At 39.4% G+C, this 21317-nt stretch overlaps 2 protein-coding genes across 6 annotated transcripts in view; one reads left to right on the top strand and one right to left on the bottom strand.

The window, feature by feature from the left end:
- The window catches only part of LOC121643527 (gamma-aminobutyric acid type A receptor subunit pi), a 29744-nt gene extending 13440 nt beyond the window's left edge, over positions 1 to 16304 (top strand). The window contains exons 2-11 of the mRNA XM_041990989.1: positions 10529 to 10708; positions 11692 to 11772; positions 11889 to 12001; positions 12111 to 12178; positions 12277 to 12494; positions 13036 to 13118; positions 13301 to 13438; positions 13524 to 13676; positions 15207 to 15400; positions 15489 to 16304. Of these exons, the coding sequence (XP_041846923.1) occupies positions 11720 to 11772; positions 11889 to 12001; positions 12111 to 12178; positions 12277 to 12494; positions 13036 to 13118; positions 13301 to 13438; positions 13524 to 13676; positions 15207 to 15400; positions 15489 to 15821 (1353 nt within the window). The 5' untranslated portion in view covers positions 10529 to 10708; positions 11692 to 11719 and the 3' untranslated portion in view covers positions 15822 to 16304. The remainder of the gene's footprint in view (positions 1 to 10528; positions 10709 to 11691; positions 11773 to 11888; positions 12002 to 12110; positions 12179 to 12276; positions 12495 to 13035; positions 13119 to 13300; positions 13439 to 13523; positions 13677 to 15206; positions 15401 to 15488) is intronic.
- Positions 16305 to 17188: 884 nt separating this feature from the next.
- afap1l1a (actin filament associated protein 1-like 1a) overlaps positions 17189 to 21317 on the bottom strand; it is a 35655-nt gene continuing 31526 nt past the window's right edge. For all 5 annotated transcript variants that reach the window (XM_041990884.1, XM_041990887.1, XM_041990886.1 and 2 more), the window contains 5 exons: positions 21050 to 21164; positions 19394 to 19561; positions 18482 to 18657; positions 18112 to 18237; positions 17189 to 17616 (listed from right to left, as the gene is read on the bottom strand). In XM_041990884.1, coding sequence (XP_041846818.1) covers positions 17590 to 17616; positions 18112 to 18237; positions 18482 to 18657; positions 19394 to 19561; positions 21050 to 21164 — 612 coding nt within the window. In that variant the 3' untranslated portion in view covers positions 17189 to 17589. The remainder of the gene's footprint in view (positions 17617 to 18111; positions 18238 to 18481; positions 18658 to 19393; positions 19562 to 21049; positions 21165 to 21317) is intronic.

Raw genomic sequence — 21317 nt, 5'->3', positions numbered from 1 at the left:
TGACTTTCAGCAGGGCAGGATGGTGCTCTTATGGGCAGGAGAGTGAGTCTTTGTTTTTCATCCCTAACCCTGTACTCAGTGGAAATCCTTATTATTGTTGTATCAACATGCAGTTTGTCTGTTACCAAAGCTTAGCACAAAGCAGGAAGGATCAGTGGCAGTTTGATGATGGTAGAGGCAGAGAGGTAATTACTAGTTATATGGAGATGGAGGTTAAAAGTGTAATAAAATCATGCAAATTTTCTCTGCCTTACCAACTGTATCTCAAACTAAATGCCTTGACTGCAAATCACCATTTTGGTTTGCATTTTCTCAAGACACCAGTCTTCAACAGGCAAAATGTTTCACATTTGCCTCCCAGTATGTGGCATACAAGGTTTTGAGGCTTAAATGAACTTGCAGACTGGAGAAAAAAAAGAAGATGTTAACATCAAATAAGCAGTTTATTTCACACTGGATTATGCTTCCATCTCTCAGCTGCTTTCCAAATCCCAAAAAACTTCATGGAAAACTACCAAAGCTTTCAACTGATCCAGTATATTCATGAAGTTCTGTCATTCTGGTGATGGTTCTGCCATCACCAGTAAAGTTTCTCCTATGCATTCCTGTCTTCAGAAATTCAGCATGTACCTTTTCATTATTTAATTCCACTTCCATCGCGACCCTTAACTGGACTAATCAGTACAGAAAATGGATGGGTGGATTAAGCCATGGATGATGTCTGCCTGGATGTCTGGATTGTATAACCCAGATTTCAAAGAAGTTGGGGTGCCATGTAAAATGTAAATGCAAAAAGATGGAATAATTTGCCATATTTGTTACCCAATTTGTTCTCTATAGAACATGAACAACATATCAAATGTTGAAAGTGAAATATTTTACTATTTCATGGAAAAGCTCATTTTAAATTTGATAGCATTGAATCATAAAAAAATAAATTAAAAATAAATAATAAAAAAAATGAGGCAACAATAGAGTGGAAAAGTAATAGGCATGAATAAAAAACTGTGGTTGGGAAGCTAGTCGGGCTGGAAATCTTTCCTTTTTTTAAACTTATAAGGTTTCAGCTGCAGGGTGGTGCTGGGCAGGCTGCCCTGCTGGGCTCTGCTACTCTAACTATCCACCGTGCACCTGCCCTGCATCTGGCAACCACGAACCTGGTTTATCTGGCAGTAGGCTGCAACAGTTTCCTGCCAAAATGCCTTTGCTGATGTGGTGAACGTTTGGCCATGTAGGTCACTTATAGTCTGTTCAAACTGCTTAGTAACTAGATCTCCCCTATTCTTACTCAGTTGCTTGAAGATTGCTCTTTTAGAACTGCTGTTTTCCTGGAGTTTTGCTGTTGGGGAACCTCCAGCAGACGCGTCCGTTCATCTGCCTGTTCAGATGCCTATCTTTCCACCTGCCAGCACCTGCCCTTGAACATCTGCCAGCTGCCTTCCAAAGAACTCAAGTAGGACCAAGTAACTCGTTGCAATTTCCCTTGCCAATCATAGCCCCCTTGCTGGGACAGATTCTAACTCTGATTCTCCTCCCTGGCAGAGCACTCAAACAGAATTCACCCTCATCCTCACTGAATTAGTTTACAGAGAATCTTTAGTTTCTCAGCTGTGGTCTGCACTTGCTTTATGGGTCACTTGTTGTGTTATGACAAAAGCAAATAGAGGAGCATCTGACAACTATTTAGGGTCACAGGCAACAGGTCAGTTACATGACTGGGTGGAAAGAGCATTTCAGAGAGGCAGAGCCTCTCAGATAAAAGTATGGGCAGAGATTCACCAATCTGTGACTGCATCTAAAACATTAAGACTTTGGAGATCCCACCACTTTCATTGTTGATTATTATTATCATTAGTCGATCACAGGGCTAACACAGAGAAACAAACTCTCTCCCCATGCTCTCATGCATGGGGAGAATTTAGAATGACCAATTAACCTAACATGCATGTGGGAGGAAGGCATGAGTACCCGGAGAGAACATGCAAATTCCATACAGAAAGGCCATGGAAAGGCCAATGTTAAACCCCCACCCCCAGCTTGGACAGAATCTTCTTGCTGTTGGGTGGTTCTAACCACCACATTCCCATGTAGCCGTGGTTTCCATGCAATGATAAAATGTTTCAGTTGCAACTTTTTGTATGTTGTTTATGTTGTGTTGAGAATAAAATATGGGTTCATGAAATTTGCAAATCATTGAATTCTGTTTTTACATTTTTACACAAATCCCAACTATATTTTGGAATTGGGGTTATAGCTTTTGTTATTGTTTAATATCGTTAGCCTCATAGCATAATTGCCTAAGTCATTTTTTTGGCCAAATTGTGATTCCTGCATAACTTTACTCTCCTACCACTGCTGCATCACCCTGCCTTTCTGCCCATGTCATTGGCCAATCACAACACTTTTTAGAATCCAAAAACACTATCTGCCTTAGTCATTTCTTTGACTTAGGCAGTTTTGATGCTACAAACAAAATGGCAGAAAGCATGAGAAAGAGGGCTCGGTTGTCCACAAGTGAAGCATTAGCTCTTCTCTTTGATTCCTTTTCATCTGGTAAGAAGTTCATATTTCTTAAATTTTCAAGACAGTAAATGTAAAAAGTCAATTAAAGGGATTATGAACTGTGTATGTAAATCACAATTATGTTATGATGAAGTATTGTAGCTAGCTAGCTAGCTACAATACACGTGGTTTACTGTATTAAAATACTCAACAGCACTTCATTTTCTGCTTTATTGTCAGGGAATGAAGTTGATATAGAGGAGTCAGAGGATTTAGATGAGAGTAGTCCTGAGAAAGAAGGAAATGATGTAGACATGGGGCAACAGATTGAAGAGGAAACAGCCAGTAAAGCCTCTAGAGCTGAATCAGATCCTGATTCATCATCAGAAAGTGAACCTGATGACAGTGTCAGGGATAAGGACTATACACCTGAGAAAGATGATTGCTCAGATAATGGTAGTGATACAGACATAGCTCAACAAAGTGATGGAGAAACAGAAGCTGCACTTGAAACTTCAGCTGTTCAACGTCATAGGCGCCCAAGACCACATACGTGGAAGCGAGAGGTGATAAAAGAGAAGCGTCTTAAGGGGGAGAGATACAGGAATACAAAGGGACAGGAGAGACCACCAAAGACCATGGGCCCACCCTGCACATCACAGCACTGTTTAAGGTCGAAGAAACGAAGTTGTGAACTACTGACTGAAGAGGACAGAACAATTATCTTCAACAATTTCTGGTCCATTCCCTCCTGGGAGACACGCAAGCTGTATATCCAGACTTTAGTCGAGAATTTGCCTATACAACAGAAAAAAGGTGGTGTTGCATCAAGGAGAACAACGTCTCTATCATACAACCTCCAACTGGCAGATAGATGTAAACTACCTGTGTGTAAGAATCTTTTCTGTTCAACACTTGGCATCGCCCCCAGAACCATCGGATCATGGTTAACTGTGGACATGAAAAACAAAACTGTTCCATGTAAACCCAAGACTAACAAGACTGGTCCACATGTCCCCATATCAGATGTTGACCAGACCTTCCTGAAAGAATGGCTCTCTGGACTGCCTACTGTCCCATCCCATTATTGCCGTCAGGTTCCCTCCTATCAGGATAAGAAGTTCCTGGAGCCAGGAACAGTTCTAAGTGATCTTCACAAGGAATATCAGAAAGCTGCTGGTGAAAATGGAACGCGTGCTGTGAGTGAGACATATTTTCGAAAAGTGTTCAGTGAGCAGCAATACTCTGTGTTCATACCAAAAAAAGACCAGTGTGATGTATGTGTCAGTGCCAAAGTGGGAAATACTGATCAGGATACCCTTACTACTCACTTGAAATTAAAGGCTCAGGCTCAAGCTGAAAAAGCCAAGGATAAAAAGGAATCCAGTGACAAACTTTCAGTGTGGACAATGGACCTTCAATGCGTTCTTCTCTGCCCCCAGACAAAAGCAAGTACAATGTACTATAAAACTAAATTACAGATGCACAACTTTACTTGCTTTAACATGACTAACAAAGATGGGTATTGTTATGCTTGGGAGGAGCATGAAGGCTCCCTCAGCAGTGAGGTTTTTGCCCATCTGCAGTCCAAACACTTTGATTCAATCCTAGAGGCCAACAGAAACATTGAGAAAGTCATTGTCTGGAGTGATGGCTGTGGATATCAAAATCGGTGTGGCACCATCAGCAACACCTACCTTCATCTAGCCATGAAGCATGGTGTCACCATAGAGCAAAAGTTTCTGGTTGCAGGGCACACACAAATGGAGTGTGACTCCATGCATAGCCTCATTGAACGCCGCATCATTAAAGATATTCACACTCCACGTGACTACATTGTCATCTTTGAGACCGCACGAATGCATCCATCTCCATACAAGGTGACTCAGCTATACCACAATGACTTCATGAAGTTATCTAGGGCCTATGTCACCAATATTCGACCAGGTAAAAAAGTTGGTGACCCCACAGTCCATGACCTCCGGGCTCTCCAGTACTTGGCTGATGGTCAAATCCGGTTCAAGTTGGATTTTGAATCTGACTGGGAGAACCTGCCTCAGCGAATCAGCATCCCTGAAGAACCATTCCAGTGGGTCCCACTCTTTCCTGCCCAATTGCCAATTACTCTCAGGAAATTCAATGACTTGCAGGCAATGAAAGCAGTGCTACCAAAAGTGGCCCACCAGTACTATGACAACCTCCCTCATCAATAGACAGTGTGAAAATGAGTCTGCACACCACCTGAGTTTAAGTTCGATTAAGGGTGGGAAAGGAAAACAGTGGTTAGAAGTTTAAGAGGTCTAAGGTTAGACATTAAGAAACAACCTGATTAAGGTTGAGTTACATCTTTGTTATATTTAGGAGAGTAAAACAACTTTATTTACGTTATGTTTTTATTTATATTTCAGAGAAAAAATGCCTAAGTCATGGCATATTCTGCCCAAGTCATTTTTATTTGTTAGGCAATTGATGATGGGTCTTTTCCTCTTCACATACTTGTTCACACATCTGGTTGAATGTACTATTATAATTTCAATAAAAAATACCAATGTGTTTTCAAAAAATTGTGTTTTTTCTTGTTTTCCAAAAACATTGAAATATGACTTAGGCAATTATGCTATGAGGCTAACGATATGAAAAATCTTTAATAAAACTCATATAATCAAATGAAAATTTAACACAATTGTATGATTAACCTAAGCCCTTTGAAGCGCATACATTTATTTAACTAGAAAATCAGCCAAACTTTAACGTTCCCTCATAATTATCATGAATAAGGCTTTTCTTTTTCATAAGATATTTCACTGATGCAATCAAGTCATAAGTTTGGCTCTTGCACCCAGTCCCAAATAGAGTGAATTGTTTTGATAGCACTATAATTATATTTTTTACAATCGTACAAGTGAATGCATGCCTCAAAGAGAAATCAGGACTCTTTAGCAATGGAGGAATGATGCAGAAATAGAGGGAGTGACAATGATATCTGTGTGATATTTTAGGTGTTTGATAAGAACTTAAATTTTTAATGCACTGACAAATAGAAAAACAGGTCTGAAGCAGTTTGAAATAAATAAGTGTGATACTTGGAGTTACTAGTAAATGCACAAACAGAATAGAAAGTTCAACTGAGAAGACGAGTCAAGAGACCAAACCTTAAAGAAAGAGAACAAACTTAAATGACTATTTTCTGTTCATATCTGAGGAGAGACACCAGAAAAAACTTCATGCAACAGTCATTGGGGGGGTTGGCTTGGTGGGGGTTGAGCTGACAGATGGCTCAGGGGGAAAAAAGCGCCTGGGCCACATTAATTCATACATGTCCCTCCTGGACATGGCAGCCGTCACAGTCATTTAGGGAAGATTTTTCCATGTCCCTCTCACAGGCAGTCCTGTGACATTTCCATTTGTTACATGGCAGCTATTCACTGGGCCAATGCACAGGCTGAACTTTACCTGGAACATGGTATCATCAAAACATCTGTTCAGAGTGAAAGACCCAGAGAAAGAGAGAGAGAGAAAGAGAGAGAGAGAGAGAGAGAGAGAGAGAGAGAGAGAGAGAGAGAATATATTTGAATGAAGATTAAGCAATGAGGAATTCATGGGTAATAAATGAAATTGCAGTGTTCTTCTTGACAGACGGGGGGGTGATGGGGAGCATGGATGGATGGATAAATGAAAGACATAAAGAATTGTGAATGCAAAGATAACTTGTTAAGATATAGGTGCAGCAGTGGAGCAAATTAAACAGATGACTCAAGGATGGTTGCTGTGGCAGCAGGGCACTGTCAGACAAATTTGTGGACTTCATTTGATGTGAAAAATTAAGCATTGTAGTTAACAAAACGGTCCTGTTAATGAGACATTGCCCTTAATGAGGGGGGCTAAAAATGGAAGTCTTTTGCCTAACAGGAATACACACACATAAACATAGAACAGCCAAGGATAAGAACTGGGCTGTATCAGTCTGGCATAAGAAACAACATTTGTATTAAGCATACCTTCTAAATTGTTAGTTGGTATCATCTTTTACTGTTCACTCAAAGAAAATAGCAAGATATTTTTATTTTTATTATTATTTATTTATTTATTTATTTATGTAAAATAAGACTAAATGTTTGAAATAAAAGTTAATAATATTGTAAAAAATAGTAAAATGGTCAAAATGTAAAATTGTAAAAAGGCGTAAAAGAACACTATAATAATAATAATAATAATAATAACAATAATAATAACAACAACAACAACAACAACAATAATAATACATTTAATTTGAAATGCACTTTACACAATCTTAATAAGATGTATTAAAGTCATTGAAATTTTTGCTCTACCAAACGCCGGAGTAAGCTGTTTAAGGGTTAAAATGAATAGACTAGATTAGGTAGAAATGTTGAAAACATTTCAACATCTGCAGCTTTCTGTTTCCTCACTCGCCTGTAAATACCAAATAGAATGAAACAAAGTAATACCAGCTAAAATTAGTTAAAGAATAGTTAAACAAGTGTTAAATGCAGTGAAAAGCAGAGGAGAAGAAATATAATTTCATCCGTGTGTTTTGTTCTGTTAATAGGAAGGGTCCATTTAATTGGCACAGGAAGGCTGATCCTCAGTTTTGGAGCTGCTACTGCAAAGGCATGAACTCCCACACATCTAATTCAAAATTTTTGATCATTGACAGGTTTGTGTAAAACTTGACAAGCTGTTGGAGATCAATTAAATTTGAATAAGATGTGTTAGAGCAAAAAACATCCAAAACCTGCAGTATAATGGCCATCGTTGACTGAAATTTGACATCCCTGATCCAAATATTTAAGAACACATGAAAGAATTCTAAATCAATTCCAATTTTAATGTATGTTTTCAGTTATGGGAAAATCTCTTATTTCTTAACAGTTTTAGTGAAAACCTACAATATAACCTACTACAGCACCTGTGGCCCTTTAGAAGTCTAGTAGGTTGACTTTCTAGACATTTTCTGCAGCCAGTTGTGCTTTAGGCAGTTTAAGTCCTTATCATCTTTTGGCTGGGTGTTTGGATTTTACTGCACCCACCCACAGTCAAACCTACAAGTAGCATCTGGGGTTTTAAAAAAGATGATAAAGTTGAAGTGATTAAGAAAAGCAACCGTAAACTACAGTAAAGCCGGCATCAACATTTAGAGACATAACAAGCACATTTTTAGCTTATCAACAAGTAAGAATGAAAAGCTGGTTCCAGGAAAAAGATATTCAAAATTTTCAGTCAACTGCAGGATCTGCAGGCAGATGTACTATAAGAATTTCAGTTTTCAAACACATCAATAGGCCTACTTCCCACCAAGAGTTTCAACATGTGTACTCCAGAAGGCAGATTTATGTTTGTGAAATGATCTATTCACAATGTTGACAATCTCTCCTTTTTTCACTCCCTTTTCACTTCACTCATCACTCATCACTCAGAAAACACATTTATTACAGGAGCTGACCTCACTGTGATATTTGACTCAGCAGTAGTGGCTCAATCCCACAAAAAATCAGCGAGATTTTTGTCTTTGCAATGCCTGGTGCTGTCACTGCCCCACTCTCAGGGAATACATCTTCTTTTCCTCATTTCCACTTGTATTCCAGACTAGATCATTTATAAACTAGCAATTTGCTGATGAGTGATTTTTCAGAAACCAAAGCTCATCACAATCAGTGATCACACACCAGTCTCATTCACATGGAGAAATAAGAAAATCAAACCAGCAGCTAGAAACTGGAGATTTAATTTGATTTTGTGGCCGGGTAAGCGGGGGGAGTTTTGGGGCATCCTGGTACTCGAAGCACCTTGCTAGGGCATTAGAGTGGGTGCTGACTCACAGTCAGTGGCTGTTCAGGGTAACCCAGTCCTCCTGGATGTTGGGCAGGGCTTTTGCAGAGAGGGTGTGTGGTTCTCAGGCTCATGGGGTACCTGGGAATCTTTTTCCCATTCGGACTGGCAGCTATCATCCTTGGCCTGCTGGGATCCATGCTTGTTGGCCTTGAGTCCTCTGGCTGGTGCCTTTCTCTGCCATCCTCTGGGTGGGTATGTTGTCATCCCTTTGGGGGGTTGTTGGGTTTCATTCTCTGTAGTGGCTACTAATTGGCTGGACCTTGGAGCCCTCATTGTCAGATTCTGATCCTTGGAGGGGGCACAGTTGCATTTTCATGATTACACTCATCGCTGAACACATCTCATCCTCTTTACTCTGTGCTCGCTCATGCACATGATTGTACGGTCACTGTGTTGTTGTGCAGGTTTAACACCAACAGCTACAGTTATGTTTTCACAGTGGTATTGCTGGTGCTCTTGTTATTCGTGTCATTGCCTATCATTTGTACTCTTATAGGTGCTCCTTATAGGGGATCCTCTTATATCCTCCTTATATCCTCTAAATTTGTTCTGTACAACAAGGCAGTCAGACCACCATTTACCACATTTACTATAAATTAAAAAAAGGAAGAGAAACAGAAACATATGCACCCATTATAATGTAGAAGACAAATGAACATGTTCACAAATAGGATGATGCAGTCAGCTGGATGCTGACTAACACATAGTTGTCTGCAGTTCTGACATCACTGTGGAGACTGTGATTATTCATCAGATTCCTAATTCACATGTAAAACATTTATGCCCACCCCCCCCAGGTGCTACACAAATGTCTCCATCTGTCCTTTCACTGTCAGTATGTGTATGCACTCCGATTCACATGATTCTCGAGGTGAATGCAAATTAGATTATGCTGCTTCCACAGTGCCCCACGTCATCATCATTAGGAAAAAAAAAATCTTCAAGACATATATGCATTAGAGAAGGAAATTAAGTGGGAGACAGCTTTGTAATTCTACTGCATTAAAGACAGACAAAATAACTTGGGGAGTACAACATATTGGCTTGTTAGTAGTTATATTATCACAAGCGAAAACTGAGTGGGAGAGGTTACAAGCAGTGAAATCTCATCATGCACTGTTAGGCAGAATACCATAGAGGCTTCCTCAGACACACTGGAGCTCCAACCATTGGCTTTTCGAAGGTCAGGCTATGCAATTACAGCTGAAGCTGAGCTGTGGAGTCATATGAAAGCGAGGAGCAAGATTAATGGTACAATGTCAGCAGAACTGGAGATAAATAACTATTTAATACAGTTGACTGCTGTGTGTGGATAAGTCACCATCATCCCATTGGAAATACCCAGATTCCTGTAATAATCATCAGCTAAAATCAGCAGCAGTGACATAAATGTGCACCCAGAGCTATTATCTTTAAAAATCTTGGATACCACTAGTGTTAAATGTGCAATTCATACACTACAGTGGCAAATGACAGACACCTTCACAAAAGAAAAGTGGTTGAAAATTAGCCACCTGCTTACTTTTTGGGAGTTGAGATAGAGCTCAGAGGAAACTAATTCAGACGGTGATGCTGATTCAAGGGAACATACATCAGAGATGAGGATGGTGAGGGTGAGGGAATCAGACAGCAGAGTGCTTGGGAGCCCAGAAGGTGGGGAAGTGTCGGGGTAAATTGGCAGAGCAGGTGGTGTATAGAGATTAGGTGCCATAGGGATGAAGAGTGTTAGGGAAAAGAAGTGATTTAAGGTGAACAGGCTGGGTTTTGTGTGAATGTAAGGGTGTGTGTTAGCTTTGTTTGGTTATTTTACTTAGATGTGAGGGCCAGTTTGGAGCGTTTGGACATTTTGTTTTAGGGTTAAGATTTGCTAAAACAAGTTTAGGACTTGGTTTAGGTTCAGGTCAGATATAGGTAAATACCTAGGGAATTGACTGTCTCAGTATGTGTGTGGAGGTAGAGGGCAGTGAAACAGATACAGCATAAATGTGATGCTGAGTGGCGTAAACTGAGAGAGGGATAGAAACGAAGGAGGGTGGGCTGCACACAGGCACTGTGGGGAGATGAATACAGCTGTGCAGAGTCTGTGGGAGTCGCACAAACAGTAAAACAACCAGCCGCTTCTCACACAACAGGATCCCATATTTGGTGCAACTGTGTGGATTACTGTTTACAGGGAGAAACACTGGAATTTAATCAGAAATAACTGAGAAGGAGGACCGAGCTCAGCCACTGCCAACACGTGGGATTTAGAGGAAATCAGTTGGAGAAAGAAACAAAGGACAGGGCTACACAACAGGAGGAGTGTGGTGGGGGGAGGAGCCCACAGAAGATAAGTGTGGTGAAACCAAAGAAGGTAAGAGAAGCTTAAGAATGACAAATGGGAAATGTTAAGTAAAAACATTTCAGGACAAGAAGATGAAATGTAATGATGTATGTTTATTTGGATGTGCATGGACATGAAATTGTGTAGAAAGTATGCTACTCTGTTTTTAACGTTTGTATGGCTTGAGGAAAAGAGGGAAAAATGAGGAATGCTCAAAGAAAAGAAAACAAATAGTCTTTAACCTAAGCTGAATAGAAGCAAGCAAGAAAAAGGGATCAAAACAGGTTGCTTGAATCAATATGTGATGTACAGAGAAGCCAACACATCCTATCACCATTCAGTTACTCTGTATCTTTCGATTTGACCATTAGGAATTAAATCAATTGCATTTTGCAGCTTTGCAATCTGCAGCCTGTCAACATAATGTTTTTCTTTGGGAATACAGCCTAAACACAAACACATGCATGGCATATTTGCATAAACTGAATGAAAGTGAGACATGAGAGCCCCAAAGTCTATTAGTGGCTATTAGATTAGTCAGAGGAAAGGGCAGGGAAGAGGTAGCAAGAAACAAGTAGACTACAAGGACTTCTCGGTGAGTTAGCAACATGATTAGTTGTTGGTTGGAGCCTCTGTGAATAAACCATGAGGTGGTGGCCACATAAATCACCAGACATGGCTGCATTCATGCTAGAAACACACACACACACACACGCAAAGTATGTAAATGTGTAGGTGGGATCATATTCTTGTGTTTTTATGTGCAAAAGGAAGCAGCTACTAATATACCAGTATTAATGGCAGCTGGGAGGAAGGGATCAATGTAAGATTACAGTGCATTTCTCAAGTTTTGGGGCAGAGAAGAAGCGCTGTTTTATTTATTTAAGATGAGATTGGCTGTTGTGCTGGAAATTTCCCTGAGGTGTGTAATCACATGCAATAAGGTGCTGCCATCCCATGGAAAGAGAAGAGAAAAGATGAACATTTGGGCCTTTTTCCATTTATCTGAGCAGAGTGCTGACCTCTCCCTGCTGATGCGCAATGTCTGTCCAGCTGTGTGAGCTTCTGGTTCTCTGCCTGACTGTCACATATTGGTGAGGGATCAGCGGTCGAAAAACACATGGAAGTTTTAAATTATTGCAAGTGCAAGGTGTTGCTCTGCATCTATGTTACGGTCTTGTTCTTGTTTCCTTCTTGCTGCTTTTATCAGTGGTGGTATGTTCCCTGGGAACCATTGGGGTGAATGGAATGACTCTCAGCTTCAGCCAACAATTCAAAGGCTCATGAAAGGATACAACCGCTACCTCAGGCCTAACTTCAATGGTATTCAGCAAATTGAAAAGCATTATTTGACAATTTTATTAATTATCCTCTTCATTTTTATTGAAAGCTGACTCATTTTCAAACTTTTTCATGGCTCTTTATAAAACAGAGGGTCCTGTGGAAATTGGAATGAGCCTTGATATTGCCAGCATTGACGCCATCTCTGAAATCAACATGGTACGCCACTTGACCTTTTATTTTTGTCTCAGTGAATGAAGAAGTGACTAAATAAATATTGATAATAATAAATACTCAATCTTCTTAACTCTGTTCAGGACTACACTGCAACTATCTTCCTCCGTCAGCGCTGGCGGGATTCCAGACTAGTGTTCCCTGGAAATGAGAGCGTGAGCGTGGATGGGCGCCTGGTGTCTCTACTCTGGATCCCTGACACCTTTATTCCAGACTCCAAGCGTTCCTTCCTGCACGACGTCACAGTGGAAAACCGCCTCATTCGTATCTTCAGCAATGGAACCGTTCTATATGCTCTTCGGTAGATTGTTTTTCATGTTTTCATGATTGTGACATGAACTGACTTCAGGTTCTACTAAAGGAAAAGAAATGTTATTTATGTATGATTATCTCTTCATTTAACTTCATGGAATGGTACTGGATTTCTATATTTCTTCTCCAACTTGAAGCCTTTTCTCCAACTTATTTGACAGCAAAAAAAGGCAGATTTGTCCAGGGTGATCTTCATTCTGATTGAATGAAAACAGAATGTGCTGATTCATGTCTGTGATTGTGGCAACTCAATTTGCATGAGTCAGGAACCTGTCCTAATTTTTGCAGTACATTAGGATTATGTGATGTTCACTTGCTATCTTTAAAACCAAAGAAAATCACTGAATTGCAATAAGTCAGACTTAAACATAAATGAACCATCAGTGTTACGTCCAAAATAAGTCTTTGTTCTCTTCAGTGTTGTTCAGGGGAAGACAGTTCTTTGTCTTCACTAATAATTAGCTGCATTGCAATACATCAGAAAGAGAGGCAGTCTTTCTTTTAAAAAAGAGCTTGCTTTCACCCAACAGCATCACCGCAACAATTGCCTGCAACATGGACCTGACCAAATACCCTATGGACAAACAGGTGTGCACCCTGCAGCTGGAGAGCTGTGAGTACTTCCCATGTCCCCCCATCAAGTGTGTAGATGGCCTTGAATCATCATCTCCATCTCATCATCACTATGACCATTTTTGCATCATCGGTTTAGTGAGTATCAAACTGAAGAGGGGGTTTGTTGCTGAGCAGGTTGGATTCTGTAAAACTCAAATGTATATGTACATGTGTTGCCAGGGGGCTATAACATCCAGGATGTGGTGTTCTACTGGACCAGAGGGAATGATTCAGTGAAGGGTTTAGACACACTGCGGCTGGCTCAGTACAGTGTGGAGAGCTACTATACATCAGTGTCAGAGGCTGTATATGAAACAGGTACTGTACAAAGTCATGTGATGAAAGAAAATCTTGTAAAGAAAAAAATGTGATTTATTCTGTGTCTTTTCATGTTGTTTTACAGGACATTACCCCAAGCTGGTCTTGCACTTTTCTCTGCGTAGAAACGTCTTGTTCTTTATCTTGGAGACGTATGTTCCTTCCATTCTACTTGTGGTCCTCTCCTGGGTTTCTTTCTGGATCAGTCAGTCCTCTGTACCAGCTCGAACCTGCATTGGTCAGTACAAAATTCTGCATTTTCCTAACTTAATCATGATTTTGTTGAATAGATCACCAGGTAAAATGTTTGTAGACAGCTACACATTCATAACTGTCTAACAGTGAAAATTAATCTTTCCTTTTCCATTACAGAATTTACTAAGAAACTTGTGGTGTATGCCATGTTTACAGTGTCTTACAAATATATTTACCCCTTCAGCATTTTTCTTTTTTGTGCTTTCATCTGGAATTGTAATGGATTCTCGTGGGATTTATGTCATCTGATGCTGCTAATTATTAGTAATTAGGAGACAAGAGATATGAAAAGAAAAGAGAAAACCTTAAGGAAAATATGTTGAAATGGCTCAAAATCCATATTGTGGGTTAAGTGGGTTTGCCTATAGGAGTTTGGCACATGTAGTCACAGGGATATTTCCCATTTCTCAAGAAAGAAATGGCTCCTGTTCAAGCCAGATGAGTTCTGCTGGTGTACTGTAATCTTTAAGTCAAGCCACAGATCAATTAAATTGAAGTCTCAGTTTGACGATGTCATTTCCAGACATTGAACCGATTCCCCTCATATCACTTGTTAGTTTAGATTCACACAAAGGGCTGTTGTCATGGTAAAAGGGGAACCCTGCTTACCACTTTCAAGTCATCTGAAGTCTAAAATTGGTTCTACCTTAAAATAATTCATATAGGAATAGATTTGCTGCTTCTTCAGGTTTAATTTAGCCTCCTTGTCACTTCTCAGAATAATGTCATCCCAGTCTGGTACGTACATTTAGGCTGTCTGCCTTTCTTGCCAGTTTTGTTTTTTTATTTGTCTTATAATTTTCTAACAATTTCTTTCTTTTGCTTATTGTTTAATAATTTATTTCATTTTTCATTAACTCATAACCAATATTTACTCAGATTATGTATGCATGTATGTATGTACGACCCAACAATTGTATGTATTTCTGTGGAACCTTGTCCCTAACCTATTTAAAGAGAGCCTTGGTCTTCATTGTGTTGCTTGAATTGTGGCGTTAACGTCTCTGGGTCTTTTCCTAACGGTAAATTCCTGCTGCATGTTTACTGATATCATGTGACAGTGTTTACAGGTAGACGTGGTGGACTTGAGCGACATCTGAAAGGAATTTGTAAGACTATATCTTAAATCTATGGTTTGAAGATAAAGGGGGCGGATAGATGTGTACACACCACTTTCCAAATAGGTTAATTTGTATTACTTGACATTCATTTATTTATTTATAGGAATCGATTTAGAATATTTTGAGTAGGACCATCACACAAAATCCCCAAACATACTACATGCAAAATTTAGATACTGCAAAATCTCAACAAAATGGACACCACTGCACACTTCCTAGAAAAAAAGTGTGTTCAGTCAGAGGCTTCTACTTTTTTCAAAATCCTGACAACAGAAAGAACTAAAGTTAAAGTGATTCAAGAATTTGGGAAGATTCACAGCTTTCTTTCCACTTGACAAAAGCATTATTCTACCTTAAAAATAAATAAATAAAATTTCTGATCTGTTCCTCAGGAGTTACAACGGTTTTGACAATGACCACTTTGATGATGGGTGCCCGCACTTCCCTGCCAAATGCCAACTGCTTCATAAAGGCCATAGACGTCTATCTGGGCATCTGTTTCACCTTCATCTTTGGTGCATTGCTGGAGTATGCCTGTGCTCATTTTTATACCATGCAGCACCAAACCATAGAGGATTTACACAGGGTGAGAAACATGCATGTCCATGTCTTGAAACTGCTATTTTCCCCGTTACCTGATAAAAACACCATTAACCTATCTGTGTTTGTGCCAGGAACTTCTGAGGGAATTCAGTGAGTCTAATGGAAATGGCTCGATCCCTATTGTCAGCTCCAGCCAACCGAACCAGTCTGTGGAGATTGGCTCTACTGCAGAGGAGCCCGCGGAGGACTCTGTGAACAGTGACATTCAAAACCATACCACATCTAAGGAGAAGGTACCAAGTCAGGGCTGTGGTTTGTCATTAGTGAAGGATGCATCTCGCAAGGTGGCGTCTGTCTTTGTTGTAGAAAACCCACACAACATTGACCGGCATGCCCGCACCGTCTTCCCTACAGCTTTTTTCTTTGTCAACATCCTGTACTGGCTGTATTATCTTTTTCTCTGAGTACCAGTTTCAGGCTACAGAAAAAGTTGCTCTCACCATCCTGAAGCTGGTCTACCTCCTCATTGGAGCTCCAGTATCAGTCGACGGTGCCTGGATCTGAACTGATTACATATAACCGTTTTTCTAAAACACAGATCAAAACTTTTCACAGCTTCAAATCGGTGAGATGGAGTTAGTCAGGACTACACTCTGCTCTGTAATGAAAGGCATTATTGATTATGTATGAATTAATGGCTCTCAATATATAAGCATGTGGGAATGGTGATAGTTTTTATTACCTACTAAAAATCTATAGATCCTATAAGGCATGAGTTAACTCGCTCTAAACAATATTCTGCCTGAAATACTGTGCTGCAGTAAAATGCCTTTATAAAACGGCTCATATGTGTGTGCTTTTTCTCTCGCTTTTAGTTGTGATACAATGTTTGTATGTAAAAATACATTGTAAGTTTACTTCACACTACTATGTGCAATTAAAATAATACTGACAGACTGGGATGTGTTGGTGCAATTCAATTAACAAGAGTTTCAGTGTGTGGTATTAAATGAATCAAGACTGATTGTTTCAGACATTATGATACATGTTTATTAGTCCCTCATCCAGGTAAGTAAAGTGCAAATGTCAGCCACAGGTTCAGCAGAGAAGCTGTTGGAAAATATTCATTTGTATCACTTAAATAGCACCACTTAGTTAGTAATTTAATCATCTATAACAGGAGTACTTAACTCTTCTTGACTGTTTGCCAAAGAGGGTCAAGGGCTCTGTTTGGATTTGGGTAAGTTAGTCGGGCTGCTTTGAGCTGAATGGAGAAACTGGTAATTACAGTAATTAAAGATAACTAAGAATCTTCCAGGTGATTGTTTAGAAATATCTGGAAGATGATGTGCAAATGTTTAGGACACTTGTAAAGTTCAAATATGTATACAATGAGGAGAATTTTAATTGGCCCAAAATGCAGCCAAGAGTCATTGAAAAAAAAATCCAATAGAAGTAGTAAAAAAGTAGTAGAAGAACAAGTAGAAGAAGAAGCAGGAAGAGGTAAAAGAAAAGTAGAAGCAGAAGTAGGTGAAGAAATGGAAGAGGAAATAAGAAGAGGTAGAAGAAGAACCTTGCAACAGAAAGTGTGCTCTCATGCCAAGTACATTATAAAACTGCAATGTGACTTTTTTTCTTCTTGTTTAAGTTACTGTATGAGGATAGAAGACAAACAAAAACCACAAATTATTTTGTGTCTTTAACCTTTGCACACTGCCACGTGATGATAGTAAGAAATGAGACGTTGTAGAAAAGTATAAAACACAGAAGACAGCAGTCGCAGCTCACTATGTACAGGAAGAATAAAAATATTATGTCACATAACAGGCACGTCATGGTAAAAACTGTCATCATTTTATCCTCCAACACATCACATTACTCAGGTTTTTTTTTTCTGACACAGCATAAACAAACATGTCAACCTGTAGTTTTTATAAACAACCATCTGTACACTTGCCCATTATTCATTTCACTTTTCTTTTGTCTTTTCTTTACTTTCTTCCTTTTTCTTGTCTACATTTAAAATGTTGCCACTCAAGATATAGAAAAAAGCTGCATCTAGAGGGTGATCCAAAGAATCTTAAGAGTAAGTAAGATTGTACCACCACCTGCTGGCTGATTTAATTCTTACAGTTTGAACATCATGGCACTTTTGAAATGAAATCAGTCTTTCAGAAGGTGGGGAAAAAAAGCCACCGCCTGAGATCTGCAGTCCTTTCCATTAAACCCATCCTAGGTTCCTTTCTTCGACTCCCATTCCTGTAGAAACAGAATATTAGGTGATAATGTGGAAACTGATTGAAAACAAAACATATTATATTTATAGATCCTTTTCAGCTAATTTTTTATTGGCCTTAACTAAGTTGCTTAAGAGCATTTTCTAAATTAGATCAAGTAATTATTATATCAGTGCAAAGAGGCTCACTAATTAATCTTTATGCTGAACAAATGAGCAGAAAAACAAAAATATCCAAAACATCTTGCATGTATCATGTTGGAACACAATTTAATAATAATTAGAGAAAATATCAGTAAAGGCACAAAAAGACAGGATTTCGCCAAAACGTCCACGATAAGTGCACCATCATTCACACGCTGCCTATGTCTGTGTGAAATGAAACCCTTTAGATGAGGATACGTGCAGCTGTGATTCAATTCGCTGCATGTCCAGGCTGTCAGGAAAATAGCCCTGTAGAGACAGGCTGAAGGATTATTAAGGAAGTGAATGTGCATAAATCTCATCATCATCATCACCTTTGCTTTCTGCATGACCGTTCCAGAAGAGGAGGCGTAAACAGAAGGAGGTCTCTTCCGCATCTCAGAGGCACAGTTCACCGGTAAAGAATCGCTGTAGATGTTCTGGATTTTTTTACTGGGCCCCTATATGAAAATAAAAAAAAATAATAAATGAAGTACTTCATTGGTCTCTAATCCAGTTCTATCTAACTAATTCCTGCTGACTTCAGGTATAACTGCGTCTACATTTAAAAAACGACTCAAGACTTTCGCGTTCTCACAAGCCTAAGATGTATGTATGTTTGTGTGTGCTTACTTCTTTTGCTAAATCAAATCATACATCATGGCTTACAAATGCTCATCATTTCCCATTAACCACTAATCATACCTTAACTGGTGGTGTAGACTCCACTGGTGCCCCCAGAGCGCCACCTGCCAGGCTCTTCTTAAGATTTTCTTTGACCTGAGTCAGCCGGAGCTCCAAATCCACCCTCTCTGCTTCTTTAGACCGACAGGCCTCCTCCAGCTGGGACATGTGCTTGTTTAGGAAGGACTTCATCTTTTCTGCTCCAGACACACAATGAGGAATCAGAAAAATTAAAAACGGGATCAAAAATGGCAGCAGATTCTAAAAAAAATAAAAATCCAGGACTGCTTTCACAATTACATAAAATTACTCAAATGCTATTATTACTATAAATTCCATTTTAGTTATTATACTTGTATTTACTGCATTTTTACAAACAAATTCACTTACATTGCATCAATTAGCCACTTAAACATGCTCTCTTATTTTAACAGTAAAAACTTTTTCTTCAGTATTAACTTTATAAAGTTGAACTTTTAGGGTCTGAAGACAGCACACCATTCGCAACTACAGGAAATTAACCAATTACACATAGAAGACATTTTCATAAGCATGTAACTGGTTGTAATAATAACATTTCTATTTATCCCTGTGGGTGGATGTTCTTCTCTCACACGGCCCTCTAATAATGGAGGTCAGTGAGCAGGATCAGATTATGGGAAATGATATATCATGCACGCTAGACAAATATGAATTGTCCATCTGCAAAAATGTGACTATGCAATATTTATCCTTTCTTCTTTTTCTTTGTTCTAGGTCTACATTTTGTCTCTGGGAAACTTTGAGCCTCAATTTATGTCTTTAATTTTGTTTTAATTGGCAAATGGGGAAATTGATGCATGTTTTGCTCACATTGTTCATTTTCATAATATTGCTATTTTAATGCAAGCAGTTTGCAGCATCTGCGTTCTGTTTAGCTTGTTATCTTCTCACCCGAGGCCGTCTTCAACTCTTCTTTCAGCTCTCTCTTCTCCTGTCGGAGGATCACCAACGCATTTCGTATCCCATCCCGCTCTCTTTCTAGCTCCTCTTTTTCTCTTAGGTAGCGCTTGGCATCCTCCTCCGCTCGTGTTTTCCCATACTTTCCATACTGGTTGGCATCTACACGGGGAGCAAAGGGGAAGGGTCAAACGTGCAGAGGTTGTGAGAAGAAGACAAAATGTCTCCGCGTGATACGTCTTCCTGTCTAATTACAGCTAAAACCTCTGCATAAAGAACCCTGATGACACCTCTACGTGCAAGTGCGACAAACTAATTTGACCTCATGCTCATAATTCAAATTAAGAATTTAGGGCGGAAAAACAACACGATGCATGAAGGAAAAACAAGCACACAAACAGTCGTACGGAACAAGAGGTCAGGAGGTGAGACAGCAGATCTAATGTGAGTGTCCAATAAATCTCAGGTTACATCCTGAAGCTGTAAACCCTGGACAGTGCCAGGCTCTTTGAAGTGTCTGTACACTGCTATCGTGAAGAAGCACTGAAGAGGGCAGCGGCACTGATCCTGAATACTGTACAGCAAAATAGCCAACAGAGTAAAAGGGAGAGATGAGAGAAAAGGGATGGGATTATAGCTGGAAAATAAAAAGAAGACGGAGGCTCAGATTATATGACAGCCAGTGAATTGGCTCAGCACTGAAAGGAGTGTATGGAGAGTGTAAGCGCTCTTATATGATAGAACATAGAGAGGTGTACATAGCTGACAAAACACTATGAAATAAAAAAATGTAGCAGTAACGAAGAAGCTCCACTAGGACTCATTAATTTTAGGCCTTTCTTCTCCCAACTGTGTGCTCCATCTCCAAGACATGGATACCGTTTTTATGCAAATGCTCATGCAATTGAGAGTGCATTTATTTATTTGCATGGAACAATAAAAACTGAACTTAAAAGAAGAAAACAATGTCCATCCTTGCTTCTAGCTCTGCAGGGCTTATAAAGACTGCATCTATCAACAAGAGGGAGAGGCTTTTAAATTTTATGTTATTTTCCACAAGTCTGTTAGCAGTGTTTTGTATTTGTTTGACCCATCAAAAAAAAAAAAAAAAACAGCTGATCCCTAGTAGAACGTCTCATGAAAATAAACCTTTTCATGAACTTTGGTCACTTTATATTAATAGTGGCAATTCAATTAGTCAGTGTCTTTACCTGTTTTATATGTCTTTCTATATTATTTGGTCATATTACACTATTTCCTTATAAAAGAGGGCCAGCCCAAACACATTTTCTATATAAGTATAGGGTCAAAAGGAGAAAGCACCTACAAAAGACAATAATAAGTGAGAGGTAGGGAACACCCTGGACAGGTTACCAGTCTATAAAAAAGGACAATTCACTTTCTACTGTAGTCAATTTAGAATCACTAATCAACTTTTCATACATTTATTTTAACTGTGGAAAGCATTCAGAGCAACCAAAGAAACCTTGCACTGAATGGTGGAAAGCTGTTAGTTAATCATACGTCCATGAAGCCAGGGGTACCAGTCTATTAGCTATGCTTTAAATAGGACCAATCCTGCAGTTCTGAGAGCTTGTGCACTGAGCTGCTGCTTTGTAAACAAAGGGAAAACCAACTAAATGCACATACTTGAGCCCGATCGCTTGAGGGAGACTAATGGCTTGGTTCTGTCGGAGTCACTGCTTGAGAAACTCGAGCGTCGCTTCACTTGATTTCCAGATTGCTGCTTGTGGCTCTCCCTTGACTTGGGTGGAGTAGGGAGAAAAAGGGAGGAGGGGGCATCACAGATGTTGTGTGATGAAAGCAAAACAAGTAAAAAGAGAAGCCATAATGGTTGATTAGACTTAGCGATGAACTAATCTTCAGATTTACTGATAAGAGACTGCTGAGGGCTGGG

Source organism: Melanotaenia boesemani, chromosome 7, assembly GCF_017639745.1.
Source record: "Melanotaenia boesemani isolate fMelBoe1 chromosome 7, fMelBoe1.pri, whole genome shotgun sequence".
In the NCBI taxonomy this organism is placed as follows: domain Eukaryota; kingdom Metazoa; phylum Chordata; class Actinopteri; order Atheriniformes; family Melanotaeniidae; genus Melanotaenia; species Melanotaenia boesemani.
The sequence above is the reverse complement of the archived record's forward strand: the minus strand, read 5'-3'. Positions and strand labels throughout refer to the sequence as shown.